The sequence below is a fragment of the Aythya marila genome, assembly GCF_965140915.1.
Source record: "Aythya marila genome assembly, chromosome: 2".
In the NCBI taxonomy this organism is placed as follows: domain Eukaryota; kingdom Metazoa; phylum Chordata; class Aves; order Anseriformes; family Anatidae; genus Aythya; species Aythya marila.
In genome coordinates this window covers 44,814,213-44,840,806 of record NC_139043.1, presented here as the reverse complement: position 1 = coordinate 44,840,806, position 26,594 = coordinate 44,814,213, and the positions used below count along the sequence as shown (strand labels likewise).

At 37.6% G+C, this 26,594-nt stretch overlaps 1 protein-coding gene across 1 annotated transcript in view; it reads right to left on the bottom strand.

The window, feature by feature from the left end:
- The window catches only part of COL6A6 (collagen type VI alpha 6 chain), a gene marked incomplete at its 5' end in the record, with an annotated part of 42,806 nt that extends 16,640 nt beyond the window's left edge, over nt 1-26,166 (bottom strand). Inside the window, 19 exons of the mRNA XM_082753268.1 lie at nt 820-885; nt 1,888-1,950; nt 2,200-2,253; nt 2,509-2,553; nt 5,220-5,238; nt 5,723-5,802; nt 6,775-6,828; nt 8,266-8,358; nt 8,465-8,610; nt 10,018-10,096; nt 11,321-11,670; nt 15,097-15,672; nt 17,221-17,805; nt 18,347-18,895; nt 19,705-20,256; nt 21,359-21,982; nt 22,463-23,059; nt 24,523-25,113; nt 26,046-26,166. Coding sequence (XP_082609394.1) covers nt 820-885; nt 1,888-1,950; nt 2,200-2,253; nt 2,509-2,553; nt 5,220-5,238; nt 5,723-5,802; nt 6,775-6,828; nt 8,266-8,358; nt 8,465-8,610; nt 10,018-10,096; nt 11,321-11,670; nt 15,097-15,672; nt 17,221-17,805; nt 18,347-18,895; nt 19,705-20,256; nt 21,359-21,982; nt 22,463-23,059; nt 24,523-25,113; nt 26,046-26,166 — 5,244 coding nt within the window. The remainder of the gene's footprint in view (nt 1-819; nt 886-1,887; nt 1,951-2,199; nt 2,254-2,508; nt 2,554-5,219; nt 5,239-5,722; nt 5,803-6,774; nt 6,829-8,265; nt 8,359-8,464; nt 8,611-10,017; nt 10,097-11,320; nt 11,671-15,096; nt 15,673-17,220; nt 17,806-18,346; nt 18,896-19,704; nt 20,257-21,358; nt 21,983-22,462; nt 23,060-24,522; nt 25,114-26,045) is intronic.
- Nucleotides 26,167-26,594: the final 428 nt, after the last annotated feature.

Sequence of the window (26,594 nt, the reverse complement as noted above, 5' to 3'; positions counted from 1 at the left end):
TTCTTTTTTCTTGTAATTACACATTTTTATTTTTCTGATCCTTGTTTTATTCTTCTCCTAAGTAATTTCACTTCAATCAGTGAAAACGCTAAACGCTGACTTGTTTTCTGCAAACAATTCCTGATCATCAATTATAAATGAGACAGACTATGCTTGTTTTGAATTTCAGACCATCATCCACCATCAACTACAGATACTTCCCTACTACTTATTTTTGCTTATTGTTCTAAGTTAAGTGTGACAGTCAATAGTCTGTGCTCTTGTGTTAGACTTACTTTCTTGCACTATGGCTCAAAAACCTAGTAAAAATTCAGACATCACTTTATCTGCACATAACCAAGTTCTTATGTTCTACAGGTCAAAATGGAATTTATCCATCACCACAAGAAAACAGCAGTTACATAGTAAAGTGGGTACAGCATGGTGATATCCAACACATTTTTCCCAGTAAGATTTTTTTTTTAAATTCCTGCAACTCATAACCAGGAATCTATTTGATGATATAAGATTGAGCTAGAATGATACATTTATACTAAATTCATATCTTCCCTTAGCTCAAGCCCAGTTTGATGGTGTATTCCATGAGAATATTACCACAGTCTTCATTAACTGTTTTTTAAAGCTTTTTTTTTTTTTTTTTTAATAAAAAAATAAAACAAAAACCAACATCATGTGCATTTTAAAGCTTTCTGTGTTGCATACATACACTGAAGGCAAACTGCAACATGAAAAAAAAAAAGAGCTGCTTTGTCAATGGACAGCCAATACAGCTTGGCAATTATCCAAACTGTTGCTCTTAATGCAGAATTACTTGCTTACCTGCCATGCTGAGTTTCCCTTTTCACCCTTAGGACCACGAACATTATTGTTAATCCCAGGATCTCCCTGGAAAAGCAAAGCAGAAAGTTCAGCATATTCAGTGACTATACCTTTGTTACTCTAACTACAGGCACAAGATATGGAAATAAGATTAATGACATTTATCTTTGCAGCCAAAAAGGAATATAGATGTTATTCTGAATGAACACACTTGCAAGAACACTATATAAGCACTTCTGCAAAGTCCACAGATTTCTTCTGCAAAGAGGTAAAAATAAATATTTCCAATGGGCAACAAAGCAAACCTTGAAAATGTGAAGCTGTTCTGGTTGTTTGGGTATTGTTAACTGAATTAAGATCACACCTAGTCACCAATTCTCATATGGGGTCATGCTAGAATGGAGTTTCATTTAGCCACTTAATGTTAGACACATATGAAATCCCAATCCCTCAAAGAGGCCAAGTTACCATGGCACCTGATTTCTTTTAAAAGCTTTAGAAGACAGGAGTCATCACATAATCCTTGACTCTTTAGAACGAAGATCTTTGGAATACGTATACGACAGTTGTGATACAAGAAGATAACATCTCCACTGAAATTTTAGCCCTCAGAGTCTGCATATATATAGGGAGCTCTAAAGCATGCATAGAAGAAATGTCAGCATGAAAAAGTAATTTGCCTTTGCATCATTATAAATTTATAACAAAGGATCAGTTCACTTGGGTTTTAAGTGATAGAGAAATCCCTCTATTAGGTGAGAACCACAAGGTAGGACTAAACAGCTCCAAAAGGAGTTATTTGTCCATGGTAAAAAGAAATAAATAAAACAAAAATGCAAGGAACAAGTTGGAGACCTGAAGCTTAAACATCTACTTCCAAGCAACGCATCAAAACACACAAGTCCATCTGCATCTGAAGAGCAGATGGAGTACGCCATACTCTTTGGAAAGTATTGCACCATCTAGGATCATGAAAAACTCTTCAAATAACTTATATCTCAGGCAGCTCCTTCAGAAAATACAGGCACAAATCAGTGCAACCTAACAAAAATGAAGAAATACACTTACATGATCCCCTCTTAGACCAGGTTGTCCTCGTTCACCTGGTTCTCCTCTGGGGCCTTTTCTGCCCTAAAGTTATAAAAAGAGTACAAACAATTCTGGTGTGGGTAGAGACAGTATCTGTGGTAGAGAGAAGCCAGACAAGATAACACATATCTGTTTAAATCAGTGGAGCTACACTGATTTGCAGCAGAGGCCTCATCATGTATGAGAACAGGCAGCTATATATATTAGATATTATATTAGAGAAAAAATCACAGGCATTACACTTCAGAAAGACATTTTTGTAAAATCTTGTTGCTATAAATGATACTTCACCCGTATTCCAGGGCTGCCTTTCTCTCCAGAAAGCCCAGGAGGTCCTTTGTCTCCCTAGACTCAGAAAGAGGGAAGAAAGAAATTATAAAAAATAATGAATGTTCTTTCCAATAAATGCGGTTCACAAATTCTGTTTGACAGGATCCAACTTCTATCAGACATGCAACTCCAAACACTAAACTGATTTTCTGTTCAGATTTAAAGCCCATTCAAAGAGGCAGAAATCTGTGCTTTTGAATCTTGAAATGGATTCAAACTAGGTTCAAAATTAGGTTTTTAATTGAACTACATGTTTGAAGCATAGCTTACCTGCTCTCCATCAATGCCATCTAGTCCACTGTCGCCGTGTTCACCCTATAGGAATAAGCAAAAAGCCATCATATTAGCATCAGTTCACTTGTGTCCTTGATTGAGGAAAGAGGTGTTGACCCTGCTTTTGGATACTTGAAAAAGAATAGTTTTTTTTTAATGGCTAGCAGGAATAATTAAGAATAATAACTAGGAACTAATAATTAAGAATTTTAAAAGAATTATTAACTTCTAAAAGAGTTCATAGTTAAGAACAGTTAATAAGAACAATTGTTAAAACTACAGATCTTATCCAGGATTTAAATTGTGCTTTGCTGTATGCTAGTTTTTCACAACTGCAGCACCTTCAAAAACTAGGTATATTCTGAAATACAACTACCTTAGATGTCTGAATTGTTGGTTTGTTTTTAAAACTCATTTTATTACTGTGAATGGTGTAATGAAAAGCTAAAAGGAATAATCATGATAAGAACAATTATAGAAAATATATCTTAGGCTTTGGGACATTTTAAAAAAAAAATCATTGTTTTGGCAATGTAATGCTTGTTTCCATCAGGATCAGTCCTGACATCTGTGGTATAAAATAGTATTATTCAAAACGTTAACACCTCCAAAACTACTGAAGGCACTATTTGCCAAGGTGTTCATGGAATCAATGAAGCAGCTGTACAATTAGCACAAGACTAATTGTAGTCTTGCATAGCAAGCTTGAGAGGACAACACTATAAATACAAGTAAGAGGGCTGCTTCTGGCTGAGCTAAGAAAAGAGATTAAAGAAAAAGTTGGTCTCTCTTGCCTTTTGTGCCACATAAAGAGCAACCCTGTTCCCATGCAAACAAGCCCTGCTCTTCTCTTCCCTTTGCAGAAATCAATCACCACATTGCAGCCATTTATGGAAGTAATTTTCTCATAAAAATACCTACTCAAACCTGAGGGAGTTAGTGATGTTAACTTGCTCTGGAAATAAAGAATGAAGCTGCTGAGTAGAGTTACAGCTGTCAGAACCTCCCTTCATTTATGCATCCTCCACAATTTTTCAGATCTGGCCATGCAATATATTCATTTTTAAAGATATTTTGAAGTGTTTCCCTCTTTCATTGCTGGATATAAGAAAAGAATTAACTGTGATGTTCTTATTTTTACTAATAAATGAAATTTGCTGAGGCCACAGTCATTTTACTACCTGAGAGCTGAAAAAGTATTCAACAAATCACTGAATGTGACACAACAGCATGCTCTAAATGTCAGCTAAACCAACTGGAGCCTCAGTCTGACAGAGTCTACAGATGCAATAGTTTTGTACGTTTTGTTGTTAAATTGAATTTTCAAAACCACCAAGGTAAAGTTCCTGAGAAAAAGTGTTACTCATTTTTAACAGTTTTAAATGTACTACAAGAAAAATCAAGTGGCTGTACCTTCTGGCAAAATTAACATCATAAACAAAAATTTCTTGAATAAGTATTCAGCAAGCCTTGACTCTTGAATCCAAGACTCTTGCTCAAGTCTTATTTTCTCCCTCACCCACTTCCTACCTCAGACAGCCTGATCTAAACTTCATTGTGTTAAATATTCTGTATTGCCTTTTTTTTTTTTCAAATAGTTGTACTAAAATGTCTTGCAGACTTCAATAAACATCTTCAGCCTTACTGAGCTAACAGTATTGAATTCATTTTTTTATATGCTGAAAGTTTAATATTTTTATTTGAAATAAAAAGTGGATTTGATGACACAACATACTGAAATATTCACATTTTTATTAGATTTCAGTAGGGTTTTTGCTCCTGGTAAACCAATTCCCACTGTACAATTCAAGTTGAACAAATCAAAATCATCAGTAAGTACTCTCCCTTCTCTATAATGAGATGTTTCAGATACTTAAAGGAGGACAAATTATTTTGAATATAAATGGAATAGGAAAGAAAAATACGTAGGAGGATTTAAAAAGTCAGTTGAGAGCAGTACTTTAAACAGAGCTGAGGTATCAAAAAACACACTCAGAACTTCCTCACGCATGCAGATTCTCAGGATGGAAGTAAATGTTTTCCAAGTCTCTGAGGCTCCTAAATCTTTTCTAGGAGTGTTTTTGTCATGAAAGCATGTCATAAAATTTAAATTCCATTTAAACTGCTCTAGCTTGGAAACTAATACTGCCATTCTGATCACTGTCTTCCAGAATTCACTTTTTATTAACAAATTGGTAACAATCTCTCTTTGATGAACAGGTATATTTGAAAGGTTAAATAAGTAGACTTGCAATATCAGTGAGTGACAAAAATAGCTGAAAAGAAGTTTGGATATTGAAAAAGTGTCAATAATGACTGAAAAATACTGCTTAAATCCGCAATAAGTATCGGGCAGTCTTCTCCCCTCCCCTTTCTTCTCTGCTTCCTCAGCATTTAGAATATGAAATTCAGCCAATCTGAATTACTCCCTTGACAGATGACTAAAATAAGAAGTAAATTCCTTTCTTGTCAATTAGAGTAAATCAATTATGACTGCAACCGTCCTAAACTCTCAATACAAATAAGACTTAACATCTCATACTTAAATCCACTCTTATACAATCATGTCAATAGTATATTAAATATTCTAAGGTTTTTATGCTATTCCTTCCTTGCTTTCGTGTTTATCTTACAAAGTAATAATGAATTAAAATTAAGCAGAGCACAGTTGTCCTGAAATAAAATTGATTACACATGAAAACACATACCTGACTTCCCCGATAACCTCTGTAGCCCTGAAATTGAAAATAAACATGAATGAAATTTGGTGACAATATTTTATTTTTATCTTTTAAATCAAGCTTCAGAAGCAGGACACAATTTTGCTATGCAGAGGCCTGATGGGCTCAGTATTTGTAACCCCTATTGAAAACCATCCCCCTCCTACCACACAGGGGATTGACCCCCTTCCTTTATGAAGATGGTACAGACTTCATTTTCATTCTCTTTCTGTAAAGCTTAGGAGTTTTACCTGCAGCCAATCTGGAGCTTGTGATAGTAAAGACATTGGCAATTATTGAGTCAGCAAAATCCCATTCCATTTGACCAGACTTTGAATACGCAAAGAACCTCTCAAAAAGTTCTTTTGAGACAGCAAAAATTGCCTGTTCTTACAGCTGGAGGTCTTGCTCTCCATCTGTACCTCAGGAAGACAGCACAGTACAAAAAACAGTTCAGTGGAAAACAAGATTAGGAAATGCTTCCAAGTAACATACTTGCCTTAAGGCCTCTGGCACCTGTACATCCCCTGTCTCCTCGAGTTCCATTGATACCAATTGGACCTCTGCCCCCCTTAAGAAGCAAAAGGGAATGTTAAAATTCATCCATACGAAGATTGTTACCAGTGATAACATAAAATTGTGTATCTTAAATATTTCTGTGGAAATTTTCTCTAGAAATTAGTTACAACCAGTGATTTCCAAAGAAATTGTTAAACCACCATCCCAATGAAGTTTCTGGATAAACTTAGATGACAGCTGCTTTTCTCCATTACTGTCCTCCTCTTAACAGAGGGTTGGCTTAGGTAGTTTCACCAAAGGCAAATTCAGGCTGACTAATCTACTGTGAGAATTGGAACTACTCCAATGCAGACTTTACAATTAGGTGCAGATAGAAATCCTTGGCTTGTTCTTGGCTTGCAGGCTTCTGACCCGTAGTTAGGAGTGATATTTATGTAATGGGTGCAGTGCTGTAAACCTAGTTCTGTGCTTTTAGTGCTAAGGAAGTTACTTATTCTTCATGGGATTTACTTTTTGACAGCGAAAGAAGAAATACTCCTAGGGGACTGGACTTTGGCATATGCACATTATGCTGAATTCTATGAAAGGAACATGCACACTGCAACACACTGCACACAACACACTGCAAAGGATTTAGAACGTCACCAAAACACTAAAAAAATTAATTTTGTTACCCAGTTATAAGATACTCAGTCATGCTAAGAAGGGAAGAGATGGCTCTGAGATTATCACACAATCTGGGTAGAGTCTGTCACGGAAAATGATCATATAAATTACTCAAAAATATACCACATAAGATGCTGTTGTATGTTTCTTTCTAACTGATTCTGTTCTTACATAAAAAGCTATTAGTTATTATGGTGAAGTACAGATACATAGAGAATTAAGTCCATACATTTACCTTAAGATGCATTTTGCTTAAATACATTTTAGGTTATTATTGATGATGCTGTGTGAATGAGTAAATGCAGACAGATTTAGGCACCAACAAACATGATTGCAGCAGGAAAGAGTGTTTACTTACAATCCCACCTTCCTCGCCAGGATGACCAGGAATTCCTCTGTAACCCGTACTTCCCTGAAAAAATGGGAACATACGAGATAATAAACTATTCTCCAAGAACATGGGTTCATTAGTATTGGATTAATCTGCACATGCAGATAGAAAACATTTATTGGAAACTAGATCTGGTTATGCTGGAGAGGGCAGGCTTCTCCACTTGCAGTTATACAGCCACTCTGCACAATTCCAGAATACTTCACGTGGTTGTGGGAAAAAAACCCACAGTGTAACAATGTCCAATATAAGAGTTCAGTATACCATTTAATGAAACTGCTTAATGAATTAACAAACCCAGTGGGTTTTTGATCAAACTAAGTATCTTTCTTTGTGATTTTGACATGGAAATATTATACAGTAATGAAATTCTAAGGTGAAATGAAAAATATAAGGAAGTATATATATATTGCAACTTTGTATTTGAAGTGATGCAAGCCTCATATCCTCAGGTTAAAAAAAAAAAAAAAAATCTCTCAGGGAAATTAGAACAGACAGAATTTCTAGGAATGAAAATGAACAAGAATGAGACAAATTTGTGCTGCAAGAACATGCTTTTAAAATTGTAAATTGTGCAACCCAAGGCATCATGCCTGTCTACCTGCAGTACAATTACATGTGCATTCTGAATACTGCTTTGTCTGAGCACTATAATCCAGACATTTCAATAAAGCAGGTGTAAGAATGTCAACAAGACTAATAGAAGAGATCGAAAAACTGTTTTATGAATACCTATTGCAAGACTATAGCCTTGCTAAGAGATAACCAAAAATGGATTTAACTGAAACCAGATAATTGAAGAGTGTAAACTACAAATACAAGTTATGTAGTGTGTTACTGGAATAAGCTGAAGTAAAGGAATGAAAAGAACACAAGAGAAATGGTAACTACATACACCAAGAGCTTTAATAATGAGGTCTACTATTATGCTGTAGAAGTGGTGAAAAATGCAATATTTAAAACTAACAATAAAGGAGACAATATAAAAGCTTAAAGGAAATACTGTATATTAGTGCTGTATTGATCAGTAGAAACTCACAATAGAGAATATTCAGAATAACCAGAACACACAAAAGGACGAAGTTCACATCTAATGAAGAAGAATTTTCTACTCCTAGCTTGGCAACTGTTTATTATTTAAAAGTTTATTATTCACAGTTATCTAAAAAAGCTTGGTTAATCAGAAACCATTTTGAAATCTCTCTCTGCCTTCTGCTGAATTCTGCAAAGAAGAGTGCTTAAAGACTTTTATGTGTCTGAATGATTTTCATTACAAAAATACTTTTGCAATAGGAACATGCAGCAGAGAAATGACCACATTGCATGTTTCTTCTTCATCTATCCTAACAGCAAGGGCTGTGGGCACCTGCATGCATGCTTCAGATTACCACAAAAAACACAAATAAACCTTGAAATAATAAAGAAATTCTTATGTAGCATCTACTGCAGCTCTCCTACCTTATTTCCAGGAATTCCCCGGGCACCACGTTCACCAGTTTCTCCAACGCATTTACAAAAAACATCACAGCATTTTCTTTCTGCTATAGTATCCTGAAAAAATGGCAAGTAATGTAGCATTTGTGTAAAGTTGATTATAAAAAAAAAAAAAAAAAAAAGACTGTTTCCCCCATTTTGTTTATATCAAAAAAGGACTTACAAGGTTTTTCTGCAAGATGCGTGGAATATCCTGAAGTTCAATACTAAGAGGTTCGTTGTTTTCAAAACCTCTGCCAAACTCTATTTCTCGAAGTTCATTCAAGTTCTGTGTATTGTCCAGCCCAACTAGTAGAAGTGCATCAAGGCCTTCAACATAAGCATAGATTGAAGTTTGTGAATGCCTGGATTATATTATTTAACCAACAACATGATTGTGAATAATAGTAATTCTCTAAAACTTAAATTTTATAGCATGTTGAAAGAAATCAAGCCATTAAGAACAACATATGAGACAAAAACTAAGATTAGTTGTCTTCCAGTTAAGTTCTCTCCCAGATGACAGACTAAACTGCTACTTCTGCTCAAGAGGTAACCTCAGTGTGCAAAGAGAAGTGTAAAACTGTTCTCTTCTGTAGAAGACAGATTTGGGTCTAACATCTGGCACTACATTTGTCAGTAAGAGGGACTGCTCTAGCTGCTGAAGCTGCCCTCCAGAAAGCAGGATAATCTCAGGCCCTCTGCACCCTTGGAAGTGTTTCTTCAAACATCTATCAACCCATGAATGGAATGGTTCATGGGGGTAACAGTGGGAAGAGGGAACTAAAGCTTGCTCAAGCCATTTCTTCAGCTGGAGGCCAGTCTCAGATAATCTGTCTAACTTTACCTACTAAATTATATATTCATATAGATTGATTTCAGGGTTCCTCAGCTTCCATTTATTTGATCTTTCCTGCTGACAAATAAAGTCAGGATTCCTCTTTAGGTCACAAGAGAATTATATTCTATTTTACATCACACATTTTAATCAGTCATTAAAATTTCCTTCTTATTGTAGATACATCTTTGGCCTATCTTACAGTAGAATGAAGTTCAGTTCTTCCCTTCCTCAAATGCTACTTTTTTGAGGAAATCTCTATCCTCCTGTCTTCCTCTTAGGTGGAAATATTTTTTCCTCACTTTCCACTCTTTCTACCACTTGCATTTAAAGTAGTGGGTATCTTGGAACATGCAGTGGTGTGATAGAAAATGTTCTGACCAACAGGCTCTGTTTGATGGCAAAGCTACAGAAAAGGAACACAGTAAAAGGAAGGTATTTTGTACCGAAAGAGTAATTTTCTGCAGTGGAATTCATCATGAAGTACTTCCAGAAGCTAAGTGTCTATCCTATGCTTAGAACCAGCCTCTGCATTATTTCTGCTTTAGATCAGTAGTGAAAAAAATTTTTGACATAGATCAAACCCAGAAAAGAAAATATCTGTAGCTTAAAATAATAAATAATAAAAATAATAATAATTAAAAACAGTCTTCATTTACTACATTAAAATATTAGCTCAAGAGTATAACTGAAGATGAAAAACCCCATGCAAATACCCTAGAATGGATAATAATTCTGAACTTCACAAACATTGATGCACATGGAGAAGCAAACACTCTCCCAGTGACTTCCAAGGAATACCCTCAACGTGGAGAGTCATGTTATTTAGGAAAGTTGTAGTGGCAGAACAATACATTGGTTCATGTGTCAGTAGGAGCATTGATGTAGTGCTCTCATACCTTTGAGGTAAAAGGAATTTGCTGCTTTTCTGAGATCTTCAGGTGAATCGTCCAGTCCATCTGAAAACACTAACACAACCTGTCAGGAAAGGGAATAACACTGAATCACTTAAGAGATATTAAAAGCTGTGCCAGTGTGAAAAGTACAGTTTGCATTGAAAACTGACTATGAGGTAGTTCAAATTCCACTACTTGTGGTAGACCTAAAACATGCACAGTGGAAAAAGAGCAAGAAGAATAGAACACAAAACTCTCTTCTCTCTGACAGCACTCCAGTGTGAGGGATCTGTCTTGCCACCCATTTCCTAACATTGCTATTATTGTATTATATGTGTCATTTTCTTAGTATACTAGCCTGAAGACCAGCTCTGCTGTGACTTAAACAATGAAGAGTTTTCGCTGGTGTCAGAGAAGTTCTCCTATATGTGAATGTGGAAAAAAAGTTTGAAGAAGCAAAGATTTTATTTTCTGTAAGATCACCTTCAGTTGAATGCCATATGAGCTGCATCTACTGCATCATCTCTGGGTAACAGCTGGGACAGCTGAGCCTCAACTGGCCAGAGGGATGTCCCATACCAAAGAATCACAGAATGCTAGGGATTGGAAGGGATCTTAAAAGACCATCTAGTCCAATCCCCCTGCCAGAGCAGGAATGCCTAAATCAAGTCATACAGGAATGTGTCCAGGTGGGTTTTGAAAGTCTCCAGAGAAGGAGACTGCACAACTCCCCTGGGCAGCCTGTTCCAGTGCTCTGTCACCCTCACCGTAAAGAAGTTTTGTCTCATATTTAAGCAGAACCTCCTATGTTCCAGCTTGCACCCCTTGTCCCTTGTGCTATCATTGGATGTCACTGAGAAGAGCCTGCCCCCATCCTCCTGACACTTACCATTTACATATTTATAAACGTTAATAAGGTCACCCCTTGGTCTCTTCTTCTGATGTATTTACCCTTACAAGGGCAAACACGTCCTTCCTCAGTAAGGTGTTCCTCAACAGAGACCTTAGCAAGTGAAAATATTCAAACAGCTACTATACAACATGCCCAGTGCCTTACTGAGTCAGCACTTTATTAAAGGTAAACTGTCAAGGCAATGATCCTGAAACATTCCAATGAGATTTTTTTTATTTTTTATTTTTCACTTAAATGGAATGATTCCTTTCCCTTCAGAAGAGATTAGGCCAAGCCTTTGAGACCACCAATTCCTGAGCTACCTTTTTGCTTCCCTGCAGTAGTCAGCATCAGAGTCAACAAATTTTACACTACATATTTTTTCCAACTTGTATATTTACACCATTAAATTACCTTTACTTTAGCAGAGGCTGCACTAAAGAACTTCTCTTGAAATGTCTGTAAGAAGTCCACATTCAGGTACGTGTCCACTGTGGCCTGTGCATCTAAGAACTTCTGGATGATCCCTTCATTATAGCCCTCAAAATCAGACTCAAAGATTATTTTTTTGGCCTGTGTCAATACTTGAAATTTGAACCTAATGTTGACTGGAGTGTCAGGTTTACAACAGACACCTAGCCGTGATTTCATATGTTGTAAAAGTTCGGGGAGGGATGTTTGCAATTTCTGTTTCAGAAGCAGTGAAGATGCTGGCCGTGTATGCCTTGAAATATCAATTGCTATAAAAAGGTCCATATCACAATCTGTGAAGAAAGCAGAGGAAGCAGGAAATTATAAACATACAACGTTTATGAACTTTGTCTCTCATCAGGATCATGGGAGTGGAACAAAAATCAACATGGTAGATTTAAAACCAGAAGTCGGAGTCAGTGAGATGGTGTTTTATATTTCCTGAAAACCTGTCAGACCACCAGTTTCAGTGGGGCTACATAAACTTGCAGCTACTAAGGCCTGATCCTATATTACCAGACACATGCACACACAAAAACTGCAAAACAGTGAAGAAGAGCTTACTGTTCTTCTTCAGCTGCCAAATGACCTCAAAGGTCTTAATTTTGCAAGTATTTCCATATGCTTTACTACCAACAGAAAATACACAGTACATATTCCAATTGCAATGATGGCTGACTGTGCTTTATCATTTTGCCACAAGATCAGATACTACATGCAAACGTAGAACAACAGGCCAAAGAAACAAAAGAGATAGTGGCAGCATCCTCTACAGGCAATATCTGATAGCCACCGTGAATAACAGCTGCTGTAAGGTGAGGGCTACCTCAGTTACAGAATTGCTTGCATAGTTCCTGATAATAACAGCAAATGTTGTGATGTGGCCTCTTACTCCTCTTGCCCTAGTCAAACAGCCCAACTACTTGGCTTATTTCTTCTGTACCTTGATTCTTCATGTGTTATGCCGGATTTTATTGTGTCCCTAGATGCATCACCATCCATCACTGTAGTTCTGCAAGGTAGTCTGTGACATGCAATTTTTCCAAATGACATTCAGACCTTGGAACAGCATAAGAAATCTACACAGCTTTTCTGCGTAGTTCACAGCAAGTAAATATTTTTCTTAAACAGTTAAATATATCTACACACACACATACATATAAAAACACAACACGGTCATGCCCCTTAGCCAGAGTTTATGAGGTTGCCCATCTGATTTCAAGATTCACAGAACACCTGTGATGCCACCATCAGCTCAGGAACAGCATTTTTTCTAATTGTGTTTGGATTTTCTGATGAGACATTTCCATGGGCGTTAAACTTACAAGATATTTTTTCCAGTAAGTGTTCACATCCAGCACACAGAAGATATGTTTTCAAAACGAGATATATTTATTTATTTTTTATTCTTTTTAACCACATCCTTTGGAGGAAACGCAAAGGGCAGCCATGGACTCACCAGTTTAGCCCCGATCATCCACACTGCTTAGCTCTTAGAAGCGTTACCTGCAAACTCCTCATGTACCAGCGACAACAGTACCAAAACAGCAGTAAAGCATCCACTTCTGTTTTGTTGTGTTGCATATGAGAATGCATAAAACATTTTCCATACTCTGCCAATAGTCCGTTTATTTGCAGGGCTAAATAATTCTGTGTAGCTAACCTGTTTTCCTAATCACCTGTTCTCCCCACACATATCCACTTTGTTAAACTGGCCTATCTTTGTGCTGCAAAGGTATCTTTTTCCCCCCTGTTGACTTTCCATACCTGGAATACAGTTCTTAAATTAAAAGTCTGGCAGTTTAGAAGATGGTGACTGGAGAAAGGGGAGTTAAGAATTGTTATGGGAAAGAAGATTAGTGAATACAGGAAAACAGATTCCCAGCCAAGATAACACAGGCTTCATAGGAAATTCATCATTGGTTTATGAGACAAGTTGATCTAAATCTTAAAAGCATATAAACCAGTAAGATCAGAACCAACATGCTTTCCTTAATTTTGTTCTCTCTAAACTTAAAAAGCATGTCTGTAGATATATACATCGAGTTTACTGTTCCATCTTCCATTAAATCTCCCTGTTCTCTGGCCATGAGACACCAGGAGATGCTAGTGCCTCACTCATGGTATTTCACATCCGTGTACTCTGCTTCCCCAGCAGCCCTTTGTTTGTTTTCAGGAGCCAGGGGTTGCCTTTTCAGGTGGAGGTTTGCTCTGTTTTTGATGGGGAAAAAAGGGCTAGGGCCAGGCTATCCTCTCTGAAAACCACCTGAGCAGACAGCATTAACATAGACAGCAGCTTCTGGCTTTGGGAGGGAAGATTCAACACTTTTTTTTGGACCCCACCATTCCAGCAAACATCAGCCAGTTTTGCTGTGTTTAAGATCTCTCGAGCCCAGGGTGCAGCAGAGTTAACTTTATTTGTTCAATGATTTTGTGAAGTTATTTCTATTTGTTTAACCATTGTTACAAAAAGCCTTAGACAAGGAGTGTGGTCATCACAGTGTGCCTTCCTCACAGTGAGTTTCTGATCACTAGGGGAATTAAACATGGAGGGCTAGGTATGATCAGTTTTATGGTATAACAAAGACAATAAACAGTGTGTATCTGACTCTTTTAAGATGTTATCTTTATGGTAAATACTCAGGGAAGAGAAGGAGCTTTAAGGACAGTCACAGTCCCTGTAAAAATGGGATCACAGAAAGAGAACTGCTCCAGCACATTTTCTTCCCGCTGTCCCTAATCAATCCCACCCATTTACACCCCAGCAGGTCCCTTCTTTACATTCAGTGGAAAAAAAATCATCTTTTTGATTTGTCATTTGCCACCTTTTCTATTGCAATTTAAGAAACACCTACAGTATTATCCTTCTGTGTAACTGGCATGAGTACCTAATTTTAAAGAACAATTTTATGGGTTTTCTGCCTCCATCTTCCCACAACTAGGTGACTGATACTGCAGCACCATGTTAGAATAAGCTCAGATACAAAAACAGGATCCAACACCTGATAAAAGTTGCTACATTTATCAAAGGCACAACTGAACCTTTTCCTCGATTTGGGGTTGAGAGCTTCTCAGGCTGTGCAGCATCCCTGGAAGGGCATCCAATCTACTGTTGCCACCAATCAGATGTAGTAGGAAATACTGCCTCCTGTTTCTTATGTAGGGAAAGCTTTTGGGTAGCATCTCAGCATTACTGTGAATTTGCTGCTCACACCATGCCAATACTTCCCGCATAACCAAGGCTGCATTTTCCCACACCCCCTTCTCAACAGTGCCGGTGTAGGACTTTTGTCAACAGCTGCTACTGACAGACCCTTTGGAGCAGGATGGTCATGGTCAGCTGTAGATGGAAAAGTTAGTTTTTTTGAAAGGCTCTTTTATAAATATCACCAAATTGCATTTTTTTTTTCTTTTCTTTTGTGATTAGAATATTGAGGGCATGTCTTCTCTGTCTCCTTTTAGACACTGAGGAGATATGAATGTGAGTGCTAGATGTGAAGCATTGTCTCACCTCAGAAGCTATATAGCTAAAAGCATAATAGTTCTTGACTGAAGAAAGTGCACATTTAGAAAGACACAAAACTGAGTAACCTGAGCAGAGTTCTTTGGTAAAACAGCTGCATTGCTTCTTAGATAGTTTTGTTACTTCTGACAGGGTGTGCATGCAGCCATGTAGATATTTACCGTTATATACCCAACAAAACATTTACATTGCTTACCCTCGATAGGACGGTCTTCGGATTCACAGAGCTCATTGACAACAGTCCTCTCGATGTTTTTCAGGGCATCAAAGTTCTCCACTGTGAACACTCTCCTTGAATCACCAGCTGTTCGAAGCAGATCAAAGGAATTTATAAGCCCTATGCCAACTGCAAAGACATGCACCCCATCACCTCTCAAAGCCACGGCTGCATCCTCCACATCGTCATGAGAGTTCCCGTCTGTAATCACAACGAGGTTCTGTGAAACTCCTCTCTTCTTGCGGCCTCCATGGGCAGGCTCAAAAAGACTATGAACAAACCTCAGTGCTTTCCCAGTGTATGTAGTGGATTGCATTTGTTCGATTCTGTCGATGCGTTCCTTTATGATGATGTCATTATAGAACTCATTAAGAGAAAATTCTTTCTGGGGTTCAGCACTGTACTGGACTACCCCAACATGCACTCCGTTCTTAGAAATAACAAAACTGCCCAAAACATCTTTCACGAAGGTCTTCATGACAGAAAAGTTACTGTTTGATATGCTTCCTGATCCATCCATCAAGAACATCAGGTCTGCCACTTGTTTGTTGCAAACTTAGGGAAAAAGCAGGGAAGGAACACAAAACAACAAAATTATTGAGGAACATAATTTTGGCACTGTTTAACCTTTCCTTTTTCTCTTCAGTGTAAGCTTTTACTCACAAAAGCTGTTCACAGAGAGGTCATGCAAAGACATCATCTATCCATCATCTAACTTCAACGCTGTGACCTTCCATGAGATAAAAGTAATTTTTTCCTAGCATTAACTTGCAGAAAGAAACACAGTTCTTTACATAACAGCTAAACGACTGCCTGGGGGAGTCATAACAAAACAGAACTTGTAACCACTGTCAACCCCTCAGCTGAGAAATGTCAGAATTTACCTACCAATAAAGTTAAATCAGTATGACTACCTCACTCAAAATATTCATCCTCTCTTGGTACCTGAAAGGCCACTTTGGGGAAAAAGCACTTGAACTGCATGACTTCTGTGGAGAAAGTTTCTCCCTGAAGTGGAGAAATTTCTTGCCTGTCATTTTCATTGCCTAAGCAGAGTTCCAAATATGTTATAAGCAGAGTTGCAAATATGCAAGATTTATTGGCAGCTTCTATTCAAGGTGTCGAAGGTGTATTTCACTGGATCTAATTGCTTGGTAGAGAGAACCTGATACTGTTTGTTGTGCAGCAAGAAAAAAGGATGGACAAGAAGCCATCTTTCCAGCCATCGTGGACAATTATTGAGCTGGTCTGCCTGATTAGCGGGAAGTTTACCCTTCCAGCATAGCCACGGTGCCTGTCTTTACCCTGGAAGCACTACAATTTGTGTCCTTTACATTTTTTTCCACACAGAATAAAGCAAAAGTTTTATTACAATAGCTGTCCCTTGCTGGGACCTAACAGTGTACCATCTGAATGCTGTATCATATCCATCCTAACACTTGAGGGAATGCAGAAGACATTACTGCACAGAATCTTACTGATTTGGGTGAATACAAGAAAGAAATCAGAAAAGGGAAATGAGTGGAGGGAAGTGGAAACTCTTTGCCTTTACGAAGTAAATCTATCACCAACTACTTTTCCATGCATAAATCAAGAATACTTAACTGTGCCCCATAACAGAATAGATGCAGGGATAAACACCATCTCACTTTTAACGAAGCTTTAACAATAAACTAAAGACCCTGACTGTAAACTACCTATCTTCTAGACAGAAAATGAGAGAAAGAAGAGTAGAAGGGATCACAGAGAAACAGGATCCTCAAGAGAGAATGGCCTCAATATATGGGGGAGCCAGGGCAGTGCTCAAGTGTAGAGAATTGCTTTGTGTTAAAGAAAATTAGTTGCTAGGACTTAGAAAAAATCTGCCTCCATTTATCAGTGTAAGAAGCCTCTTGAAAATAGCTGATGGAAGCCCATCAGTAGAAGGTAACTTTTGAGATTGCATTTAATATGTACTGCATTTTAAGCAGAGAACTGTCACCAGACTTTTCCACTTATCCTCCTATTACGTCCACAAAATATGTTTAACACCAATCTTTGCTTTTAACAGTCTGCATAAGTGGTAGAAAAAGACCTAGTAGATCTATTCAAAAGTATCTTTACCTGGCTTAGATTTCTCACACACATTTTGAGCAAGGTTTTTATGTATGCTTTCCAGTGCATCATAGTTCTGTGCAAAGTATAATCTTTCTTGATCTTCAGTAATCTCTTTAAGTTCTGCTCTGTCTGCTTTGCTTATTCCAACAGCAATTAAGTTGATTTCATTCTCCTTCAAAGCTCTTATGGCCATGGGAAGGTTGGCTTTATCTGATGGTACAGTTGGTTCATCAGTAATAAGAACAAGGATCCTAGTGACAGCGAGATACGATGGACGTCCACCATGGTTCACATCAAATCTTTGCCGGGCAAAGTTCAAAGCTCTTGCAGTAAAGGGCTTGCCTGGCAGAGGCTTCAAGTTGAATATTTTTTTTCTAATCTGAGATTTGGAGGTATATGAATTCAATGGGAAATACACCTCCGGCGTAGAGCTATAGACCACAACACCAAACCGAACTTTGTCCAACCCAACCACTGAGGTATTAACTACTGCTTCTATAAGATGATGCACATTTTTAAACTGCAGGTCTGTAACACCAGATGATCCATGCACTAGAAAGATGATATCAGCAACTTCTGCTCTCTTGCACACTGTTAGTGGAAACAAAAAAAACAAAAAAACAAACAAACAAAAAAAAAAGTTATAATTCTGTCTCTCTTCCTCAGCCCTTTTCTTGCATACTATTATGGAAAACAGAAGAAACAAAGAAACAAGGTTATAATTCTGTCTCTCTCCTTCACCCCTTTCTCTCTTTCAACCCTTTGTGTAGGGATTTTTGTTTCCATATTCCAGCTGTAACCTTAAAATGCAAAGACACCGCAGAAGCCTGAAAGCAAAAGCTTGGGTGTCTTCCTGAAAGAAGGGGAAATATTTACCTACCTTCTCGTAAGAAAAAGAATGAGATCACACCCTATAAAAAGAACAAGTCTATGTTTTTATACTGCTTTTCATTCCACTGCCACTGTGTATCATTATGGAGAACAGAGCTTTATATCATACCATGAACAGAAAAAAAAAATGTTGCCTTACAAAGAATTAACGGGAAAGAAAAAAATAAAATAAAATTAAAAAAAAAAAAAACAAAAACAAAAACAAAAGAAAAATACAGAGATGGATATCATCACTACTTACAATCCTGTAGATTACAAATTTCAAAGAGAATCTGCTTTTGTATGAAGTGAAAGTCATTCTCAAAGAACACTCTGTCTTGACTGCCGGTAATCTCCAAAAGCTGCGAATTGTTGGCACGGAGCATGTCGATAGCAAATATAGTTACGCCTTTCTTCCGTATGGCCCTGGCTGGTTTTGTTACAGAATCGTGGGATTCCCCATCAGTGATCACTATTAGGTATTGTTTCAATTCAGGACGTCCTCCTTTAGGTCGATCAAAGTAAGGGGCAGCAAGGTTCAGTGCTTTCCCAGTCTGTGTTCCTGTTCTAATCTGCTTCATTTTCTGAATGGCTTTCCCCATATCATCTGCAGTGTTATATCTGTCAAGCTGGAACTCTTCTCTCATTTTAGAGCTGAACTGAAGCAAGCCAATTCGAACATTATCAAGCCCAACATCTATGTTGTTCACAAATGACTGCATGAAATCCTTTACCTTCTGAAAGTCATCTGAACGGACACTCTCTGAGCCATCCACGAGGAAAACAACATCAACTTTCACGTTTTTACAGACTAAGAAAAAAGGAAAAAAGAAAAAAAAAAAAGAATAGGCTAAAACCACAAATCTCTTCTCACCTGCTCTTTTAACATTTCAGCTGGATCAAAACCCAAAAGACAGTAAATGATAGAATGGGCGGGTAGATGTCGTCAGTAGATCTGTCAAAAAATAACTGACTGCAGAAGATGAACGTGAGGCTTAACAGCTAACATGTAAACAAAGGCTGGAGAGTGCTCGAGATGCCTTTGTTCATCCCCCAACTTCAAGAGAAAGAATTCTGCTACTTGATACAGCCGCTTTCCTCCAAGCTATTATGTGGTGCAGAAAGAGACATACACAATCCCTGGATAAGAGTAGCTTGCACATGTCGGAAAAACATCCCCTGACTTGGGTATTGAAAAATCAGAATTTATCTCCTTGTGAAAGACAAGTGTTCTGCAGTGCTCAGACTGCTTACCTGTTGAGAACCACAAGTACCCGGTGTTAGACTGCAGGCAATTATCACTGGGTTCTTTGTCTCTTCTCACAAAATGTGGTTGAGTCAAGACAAAGAACAAGTACTTAGACTTTTACTATAGGGCACTTTCCCAGTTGAAGAATTTCAATTTCTGCTACTTAGCTTTATTTTATATTGCTCATTGACTAGTAAAATCTGTACATTGAAAGAAGGTGACCTAGTCTTGAAATGGCAAAGTATGAGATTACCAACACACAAGTCTTTATTTCTGATATGTAGCAATATCATTTTCAGTATTAACAAAACATGTAAGTACATTCTAATACTAGCTGCTTGGAAAGGATCAGGCTTAGGAGATGCTCTTACCATTTTTTGAACAGATATTTTGCACAATTCCTTCTTTAATATTTTTCAGGGAATCAAAGTCATTCACGAAATACACTCTCTCTCCTGTTTCTGCTATTTCCTCCAACTGTTGTTGAACAGCTTCCTTGATGCCGATGGCGTAGATAGTGATCCCTTGTTGCCTCAGCTCACCTGCTGCTTGCTTCACCTCATCTTCAGATTTACCATCTGTAATCACTACCAGGATCTGTGGAACATTTTCCCTAGATGCCATTTGGAACAGACTTTTCATATATATTAATGCATCTCCAGTTCTTGTACCTCCACCTATTTGTTCAATATTACTAATTGCCTTTGTTAAATCATCCATTTGGTTGTGCTGGCCAATCACGAATTCTGTCCTTGACTCAGATGCATACTGAACCACACCAATACGAACATTGTTGGCACCAACTTGGAACATTCTGGTAGTCTCATTCACAAATGTTTTAATGTCTACAAAATCAGTTGGTTGTATGCTGCCAGAGCCATCGATCAAGAAATAAATGTCAGCTTCCTCTGTGTTCACGCAACCTAATTAGTAAGAAAAAAAGACAAGGGCGGGGGGGGGGGGGGGGGGAGGAGGAGGGTAGGGGATGGAAAGGGGGAGTTACAAAAGTTTTGACACTTCCAAGAGTAAGAAAAATCACTTAACAACTTTGCAATCCTCACAAATAGGTACCTAAACAACAAAAGTAATTTTATTTGAGAAAAGCCTTTCAGTCCAAAAATCTTGTAAAATCTTGGGTGTTCAATAAATAGGATAAGAGATGTCCAAACTTCTCTACACAAATAAAATGTGTCGAGAAGATAAAATGGAGTAATGAAACCCATTGTTACTGGTACTGTTACTTGTAAAAGGATAGCAAGCAGGATGAAATAGAAGTCAGGACTGCAACAGTTATTAAAGTGAGAAAAATAGAATAAAAGTAGATAAGATGAGGTACAGTAACAGTGTGACAGCCTGCAAAGACAAAAAAAAAAAAAAAAAAAAAGGAAGTGTATCTAGAAACAAAGCTAATTTGAAAAAGAATGGTAAGAGACTTTACTGGGAGAGACTGGGTAGAATTTAGGTGTGAAAATAAAAATATTACTAGGATTTGTATCATTATGAGACTAGCCTCCTGAACTGGTATTAACAGCATGGCCTAGCTACTCCTAGAGGTGAGAGATGACAATATTTCATCAGTGTCAGAATTCAGAATTGCTATAAACTTCAGATGGTTTTGACAAGTGCAAAGAACATTAAAAGAGAGATGTCATGGAAAAAATAACCTAGATTCAAGTAACTAAGACATGACTCAGTCTACCTGTAAATGTTGTTAAGCTGTAGGAACCACTACCACTACCACTATCATGCTCACCTGAATGTGAGGGAGCCTTGGAATTTGCTCAAGTGAAAGCAGCAAAGGCTTCCTGACACTTGCTTCCCCCAAAAGGTAGGAATAAATAGGGGAGGGTTCCAAGCAGGGCAAATCTCAGCTGGAGGACATTCAGGTCCATCAGCAACAGAATTTTATAAACATCTCTAAAATCTGTCTGAATTTTTATTTCCTCTTGAATTAAGTACAGATGGTGTACACATCAGCAACAAGCCTGGCACCACTGAAATGGCATTTTTATTCATGCTTCTTACCTTCTTTCACATTCTGCGATTGTAATGGGACTACAAATGTACTTTTCACAATGTCATTACAAAGCCGTTTCTTTATTTTCCATCTGATATTTGACAACTGTAGAAAATTCTTCAGGGTGGTGACATGATTCATTGGGGGATATGTTGCAATTTTATCAAGCTTGCTGCTCTCTGTGGTATTCTGGATGCCCACAACATAGACAGTGACACCTTTACGTCTTAGTTTAGATGCTGGTTTAGTATAATCATCCAAGGACTGACCATCAGTGATAACCACAGCAATTTGTTGCACTCCTTTTCTCTTCCTGCTGCCTGCCTCTCGAGTAAAAACCTTATTCCTTAGAAATTCAATGGCTGCTCCAGTGTATGTTCGTCCACCTCGATATGGTAAATTCTTTAGGTAGTTCAGGATTTCCAGTTTATCCTTGAATGTGTTCAGGGTGAACTCTAGTCTTGGTTCATCACTGTACAGCACTAGCCCAACTCTTACATTCCTTGGACCAATATCCAGGGCATTAACAACTTTTAAGAGAAATGCCCTGATCAGCTGGAAGTTTTTTGACCCAACTTTGCTGGATTCATCCACAAGAAATGCAATGTCTGCAACAGTTGCACTGGAACACACTAAAAGTAAAATAAACAAAAGGAAGATAAGATTAATGTAGGTCACACTGTGGGATAATTGGTGAGACAGTCAGAACACTGTTACAGATGAGACTCAAGGTAATATGCAAGATGCTGCTACAATAACACATGAAATCCAAATCCTAAAAGTGCTGAAGAGCAGAGATTTATGTATTGATTTTCAGTCAAGAGATCATGTTTATTTCAGTGATTTCTTTAACTGCCCCCTTTTGCCCACTACAGCAAACTTTGCAAGACAGGTGGCTTTCCTCACTGTACTGTAGAGTGACTGCAAATCAGGAAAACTCAGGATATTAGGGAAGTTATTCTGTGGTTAAATTCAAACTCTCCTATGGCCATTTTTTGGAAACAAAATCTAAGGAAAATCCAAGGAAAATTGTTCCCTCAGTCAGAAAAGGCAACTCCAGTGCAGCCAACCCTTCAAGACTACCAAAGTTTTGCTCTTTTGATGCACCATACCTGCTGGCACTATTTGATCAAGTTCATAAAGATCCTGGAGTGAGGTTTCCACACCAGTAACAATTTCCTGTTGCACAAACTCAATGTTCTTTACTCCGTGAAGACGGTAAGTTGCATTAGAGGGGTAGCTCTCCGTTGTTTCTACCCTGTCAAAGCGTTCAACTTCAACTGTGAAATTTTTCACTCCCATCTCCTCTAACATCCGGATTGCCCCCATGATATTTTTACTGAATCCAGAGGATGTGAAGATCACTACAACCTGTGGAGTGCCTTCGTTGATCCGGCTTCCAAAAGTATCCGTAAATAAGGTTTCCAGCAAAGACTCCAAGGCAATTCCATCCTGTGATGAGTCTCCAGTGAGAACGATGCGCTGAATGTGGTCAAGGATCTCTTCTTTCTTTTCATAAGAGTTCAGCGCAAACCCCACCTCTCCCACACCATTAAACTGGGCTAGGCCAATCCTATACTTGTCAGTCCCAACATCTAGCTGTTCGACTATTTGGGAGATGAAACGTTTTACTCTGTCAGATGCTGAATGCTTCGTGGTCGCAGTGGAGTCAATGAGGAAAATAATATCAGCATATTGTTTTGCAAAAGCTGCAGAGAGGAAAAAAAATGTATTAAATGAGTTGCTGAAATACTGTCAACCTATATCCAGACCTGGCTTTGAATGCAATCTAAATAAGAACCTTTTCATTGATCTTCACAGTTTTAAATTTGGACTTAAGCTCTACATCTACAACATACCATGAAACATGCTATTCAATTACTGTTGAATTATATTTTGAAAAATTAAACAAAGAATTCTAAAGAAAGCAACCGTCTAAAAAATGGCTTTAAAATGTCTTGAGAAACCTTTACACCTGACAGTATTTATACATATAGAAGTTTCATCTTCCTCCAACCAAATCTTCTACTTACTACTTTGGGAGTGAGATTGTATGTTTTATCATTCCATTCTAGTGATATTCCATTAAACAAGGTCCTCTATATCACTGCTGGAATCTAGGTTGCATTTAAGACTTTAACCCAACTGAACGCTTCAGAATAAACTCACCTTCCTAACAATCCCATGAGGAATTGTTCCAAAAGGCAGACAGACCCTTTAAATATCAGAGGAGGCACCAGAACATTAATAAAATTATTCTAACTTCACTTACAGTCATTGGAAAGAGACGCACATTTCAGGAGGGCAAGTCAGGTGCAAGTCAGATGACACTGGGCCTAAACGCACCCTTTGGTATAACAGTTTATGATGGAAAAGGGGATTAAAACCAACTGCCTAAATACCAGCACAGCCTCTAATCCCTAATTTTTCTCATTGAGAGAACCACATTGACCTCTGCAAAACTAAGAAACAACATAATGTATTTACAAATTAAATTTTATATTTTAAATATTTATAAGTGATATAAACATCATTTTTTGTTTTGATTTTAGTTTTGCTACCATGCCTCCTTATATATATATATATAAATTCCTTCAAAATACATGTTCTGTGAATTCTGCTGTTCAGCAACTATACTGAAAGGATGGGAAAATATGGCTCCCCTTCATTTTTGAACATTCTAGGAGTGACAATCTCTTAACTAGGTTTTTGGAAGAATTAAGATAGTTACCAAAAGCATAGCTTGATTGAGAAATAATTCAGTTAAACTGTTCAATGACATCAAAACAAAACATTTTCTATAAAAGTCTCTACCAGCTCTAAAAACATCAAATTGAATGTATTTCAAAGAATCTGTGAATCTGACCCTGATTTTCTTTGCAATACATTAAGGCTCTGCTTACAGAGAGCACCAAGTATAAGATCAATTTCCTTTGTTAATAATTAAACCTCAATGACTTCAACACAGGCACTGAAACATGTTAAAAAGAACAGGGATGTCCATCCTGAACAGTGACCTAATTAAAATTATCCCCATTATTTTCAAGTGTTTTATATGACAGTAACGCTGGTGTAAAATAACATCAAAACCACATCCACTTTTCTACACCTTTGCTCACAATTACACAGTATGAACAACTGAAATGGTACCACTATAAGGACAAATGCTTACCTTCAACCTGGCTTTCAATTGCAAAGCAGAAGTTTTTCAAAAGCTTTGTGGAGAGATCAGGAAGGTCATCGAAACTTTTGATGCTATACAGATATTTATCGAAAGGTTTGCTGGCTATTTGCTGAAGCTCAGATGTATTCTGGACGCCAACTCCGACAACATAAATGGAAATGCCTCTGTGTCTCAGTTTCTTGGCAGGCAATTCTACTTCATCACTGGATTCTCCACTGGTGATAAGAATCATTAACTGTGGGACATAAACCTTAGCTCTGCTACCAGCAGATTCATTGAAATATGTTGTGCTGACAAAATCCAGAGCTTTCCCTGTGTACGGTTCTCCACCTTTATATGGTAAATCCCCAATCTGCTCCAAAACATCAGTTTTTGATAAATACTGATTCAGCAAGAACACTTGGTAAGTTTCATCACTGTATTGTGCCAGCCCAACTTGGATTGCATCATGGCCGATGTCGAGATTTGAGACCAATGAGGAGAGGAATTCAATCACCTTCTGAATGTTTTCCTGGGCAACATTTGTTGAAGTATCCACTAAAAAGACAACATCTGCCAACGTGGCTTTTCTGCAAGCTGCTCAAGGAAGATGACAAAAAAGAATGAATTATTATAGTTTCTTTAGCTTTGTTCATGAGCAAAGAAGAGCCAAATGTACATTTTATAGTTCATGAAATAAATTCTGTGTTTTGTGTTTCTGCCTTTCCATTCTTCCCCTCACCTCTTCCCTTCTCTCCACTCCCCACCCCCCACCCCCATTATTTTAAATATTTTACAGGTAGACTTGTTCAAAATTCATCAGTTAAGAGTTGGTATTATTGACAACTAGTTAACAACATATGGAAGACACAGGAAGTTAAAACCTATATTTTGGCAACATAATGCAATTCTATATGCTTTATCTAATATCTTCCCTACGATATTTTAAGATTTATCTAAGATTTATCTAACATTTTCCCTAATATCTTCCCTAATATCAAACCCATTGACCATTGTGCACAAAAAGCCTTGCAAAATCTTGGAGCTCTTTGTCCCTATACTCCAAGATCCACCTGCCAGAAAGATAACGTCTGCTATAGAAGCTTTCCTACAGACTGAAGAAACATTGTTTAATTTCCCTGTTTTCCTACAGAATGTGTGATCGAATAAAATTGCAATATTGCTTCCTGTTTGCTTTTCAGAATCTGACACCTTTTGGTCTTTTGCAGAAAAATCTTCCATCTATCCTAGTAAATTTTCAGCATTCATTAACTCCTTCTTTTCCCCTGTTCTTCATATAGAGTGTCTGAGGCTAAAAACAAATTTTAATGAGCTATTGCACATTATTTTTCTGTTTTTCAGACAATTCTCCTAACCTAGTATAAATATGTGCTTCATAAAAATATATAATATCATCCCTAGTTAAACAAAGGATAAACTATCACCAATTCTTCATCTTTCTCTTCAGAACTGGATGCACCTGGGAAAAAGAATTGCTATGAGTTTGAAGAGACTTTTCTTTCATGTATTACCAGTCTGCTGTGCATCCATAGAGCAGAAGGTGGATACAAAGAGAAGAACAAGAAGAGGTTTCCAGTTATCCATTTTGAATGTCTCCCTAGAAAAACAAACACAGTAAGAAATACAGAGCATTATTTCCTCAGAAGAAGTTTATTAATTGTGGGGAAAACGTAAAAGCACATTTTATTAACATCATGGAGGCTTTCTAGCTGTATACATTCAAAGCAACACTTCAAATTCATGTTTTCTTCCCTCAGGTTGTAACAAACGTGTTTTGAACACAGAGCTGTTAGTTTGGACACTGATGTACAGGATATAACTGAAATGAACAGTTCACAGACATACCGTGTTCTGATTTATACAGCTATATTTACCGCAATCCCAAATTCAGCTGAAAGTAAGTTATTCACAAGGCAAGATTAATGGGAATTAAGCTTCCAAGATTCCCTGCTAGCCTTGGAAATCCCCACCCACATATTATTTAAAAGAAAATTTTGGTGGCTTCCTCTGTATAAGATAGACATAGATAAGAACAAGCATTCATTTACAAATTAAACATG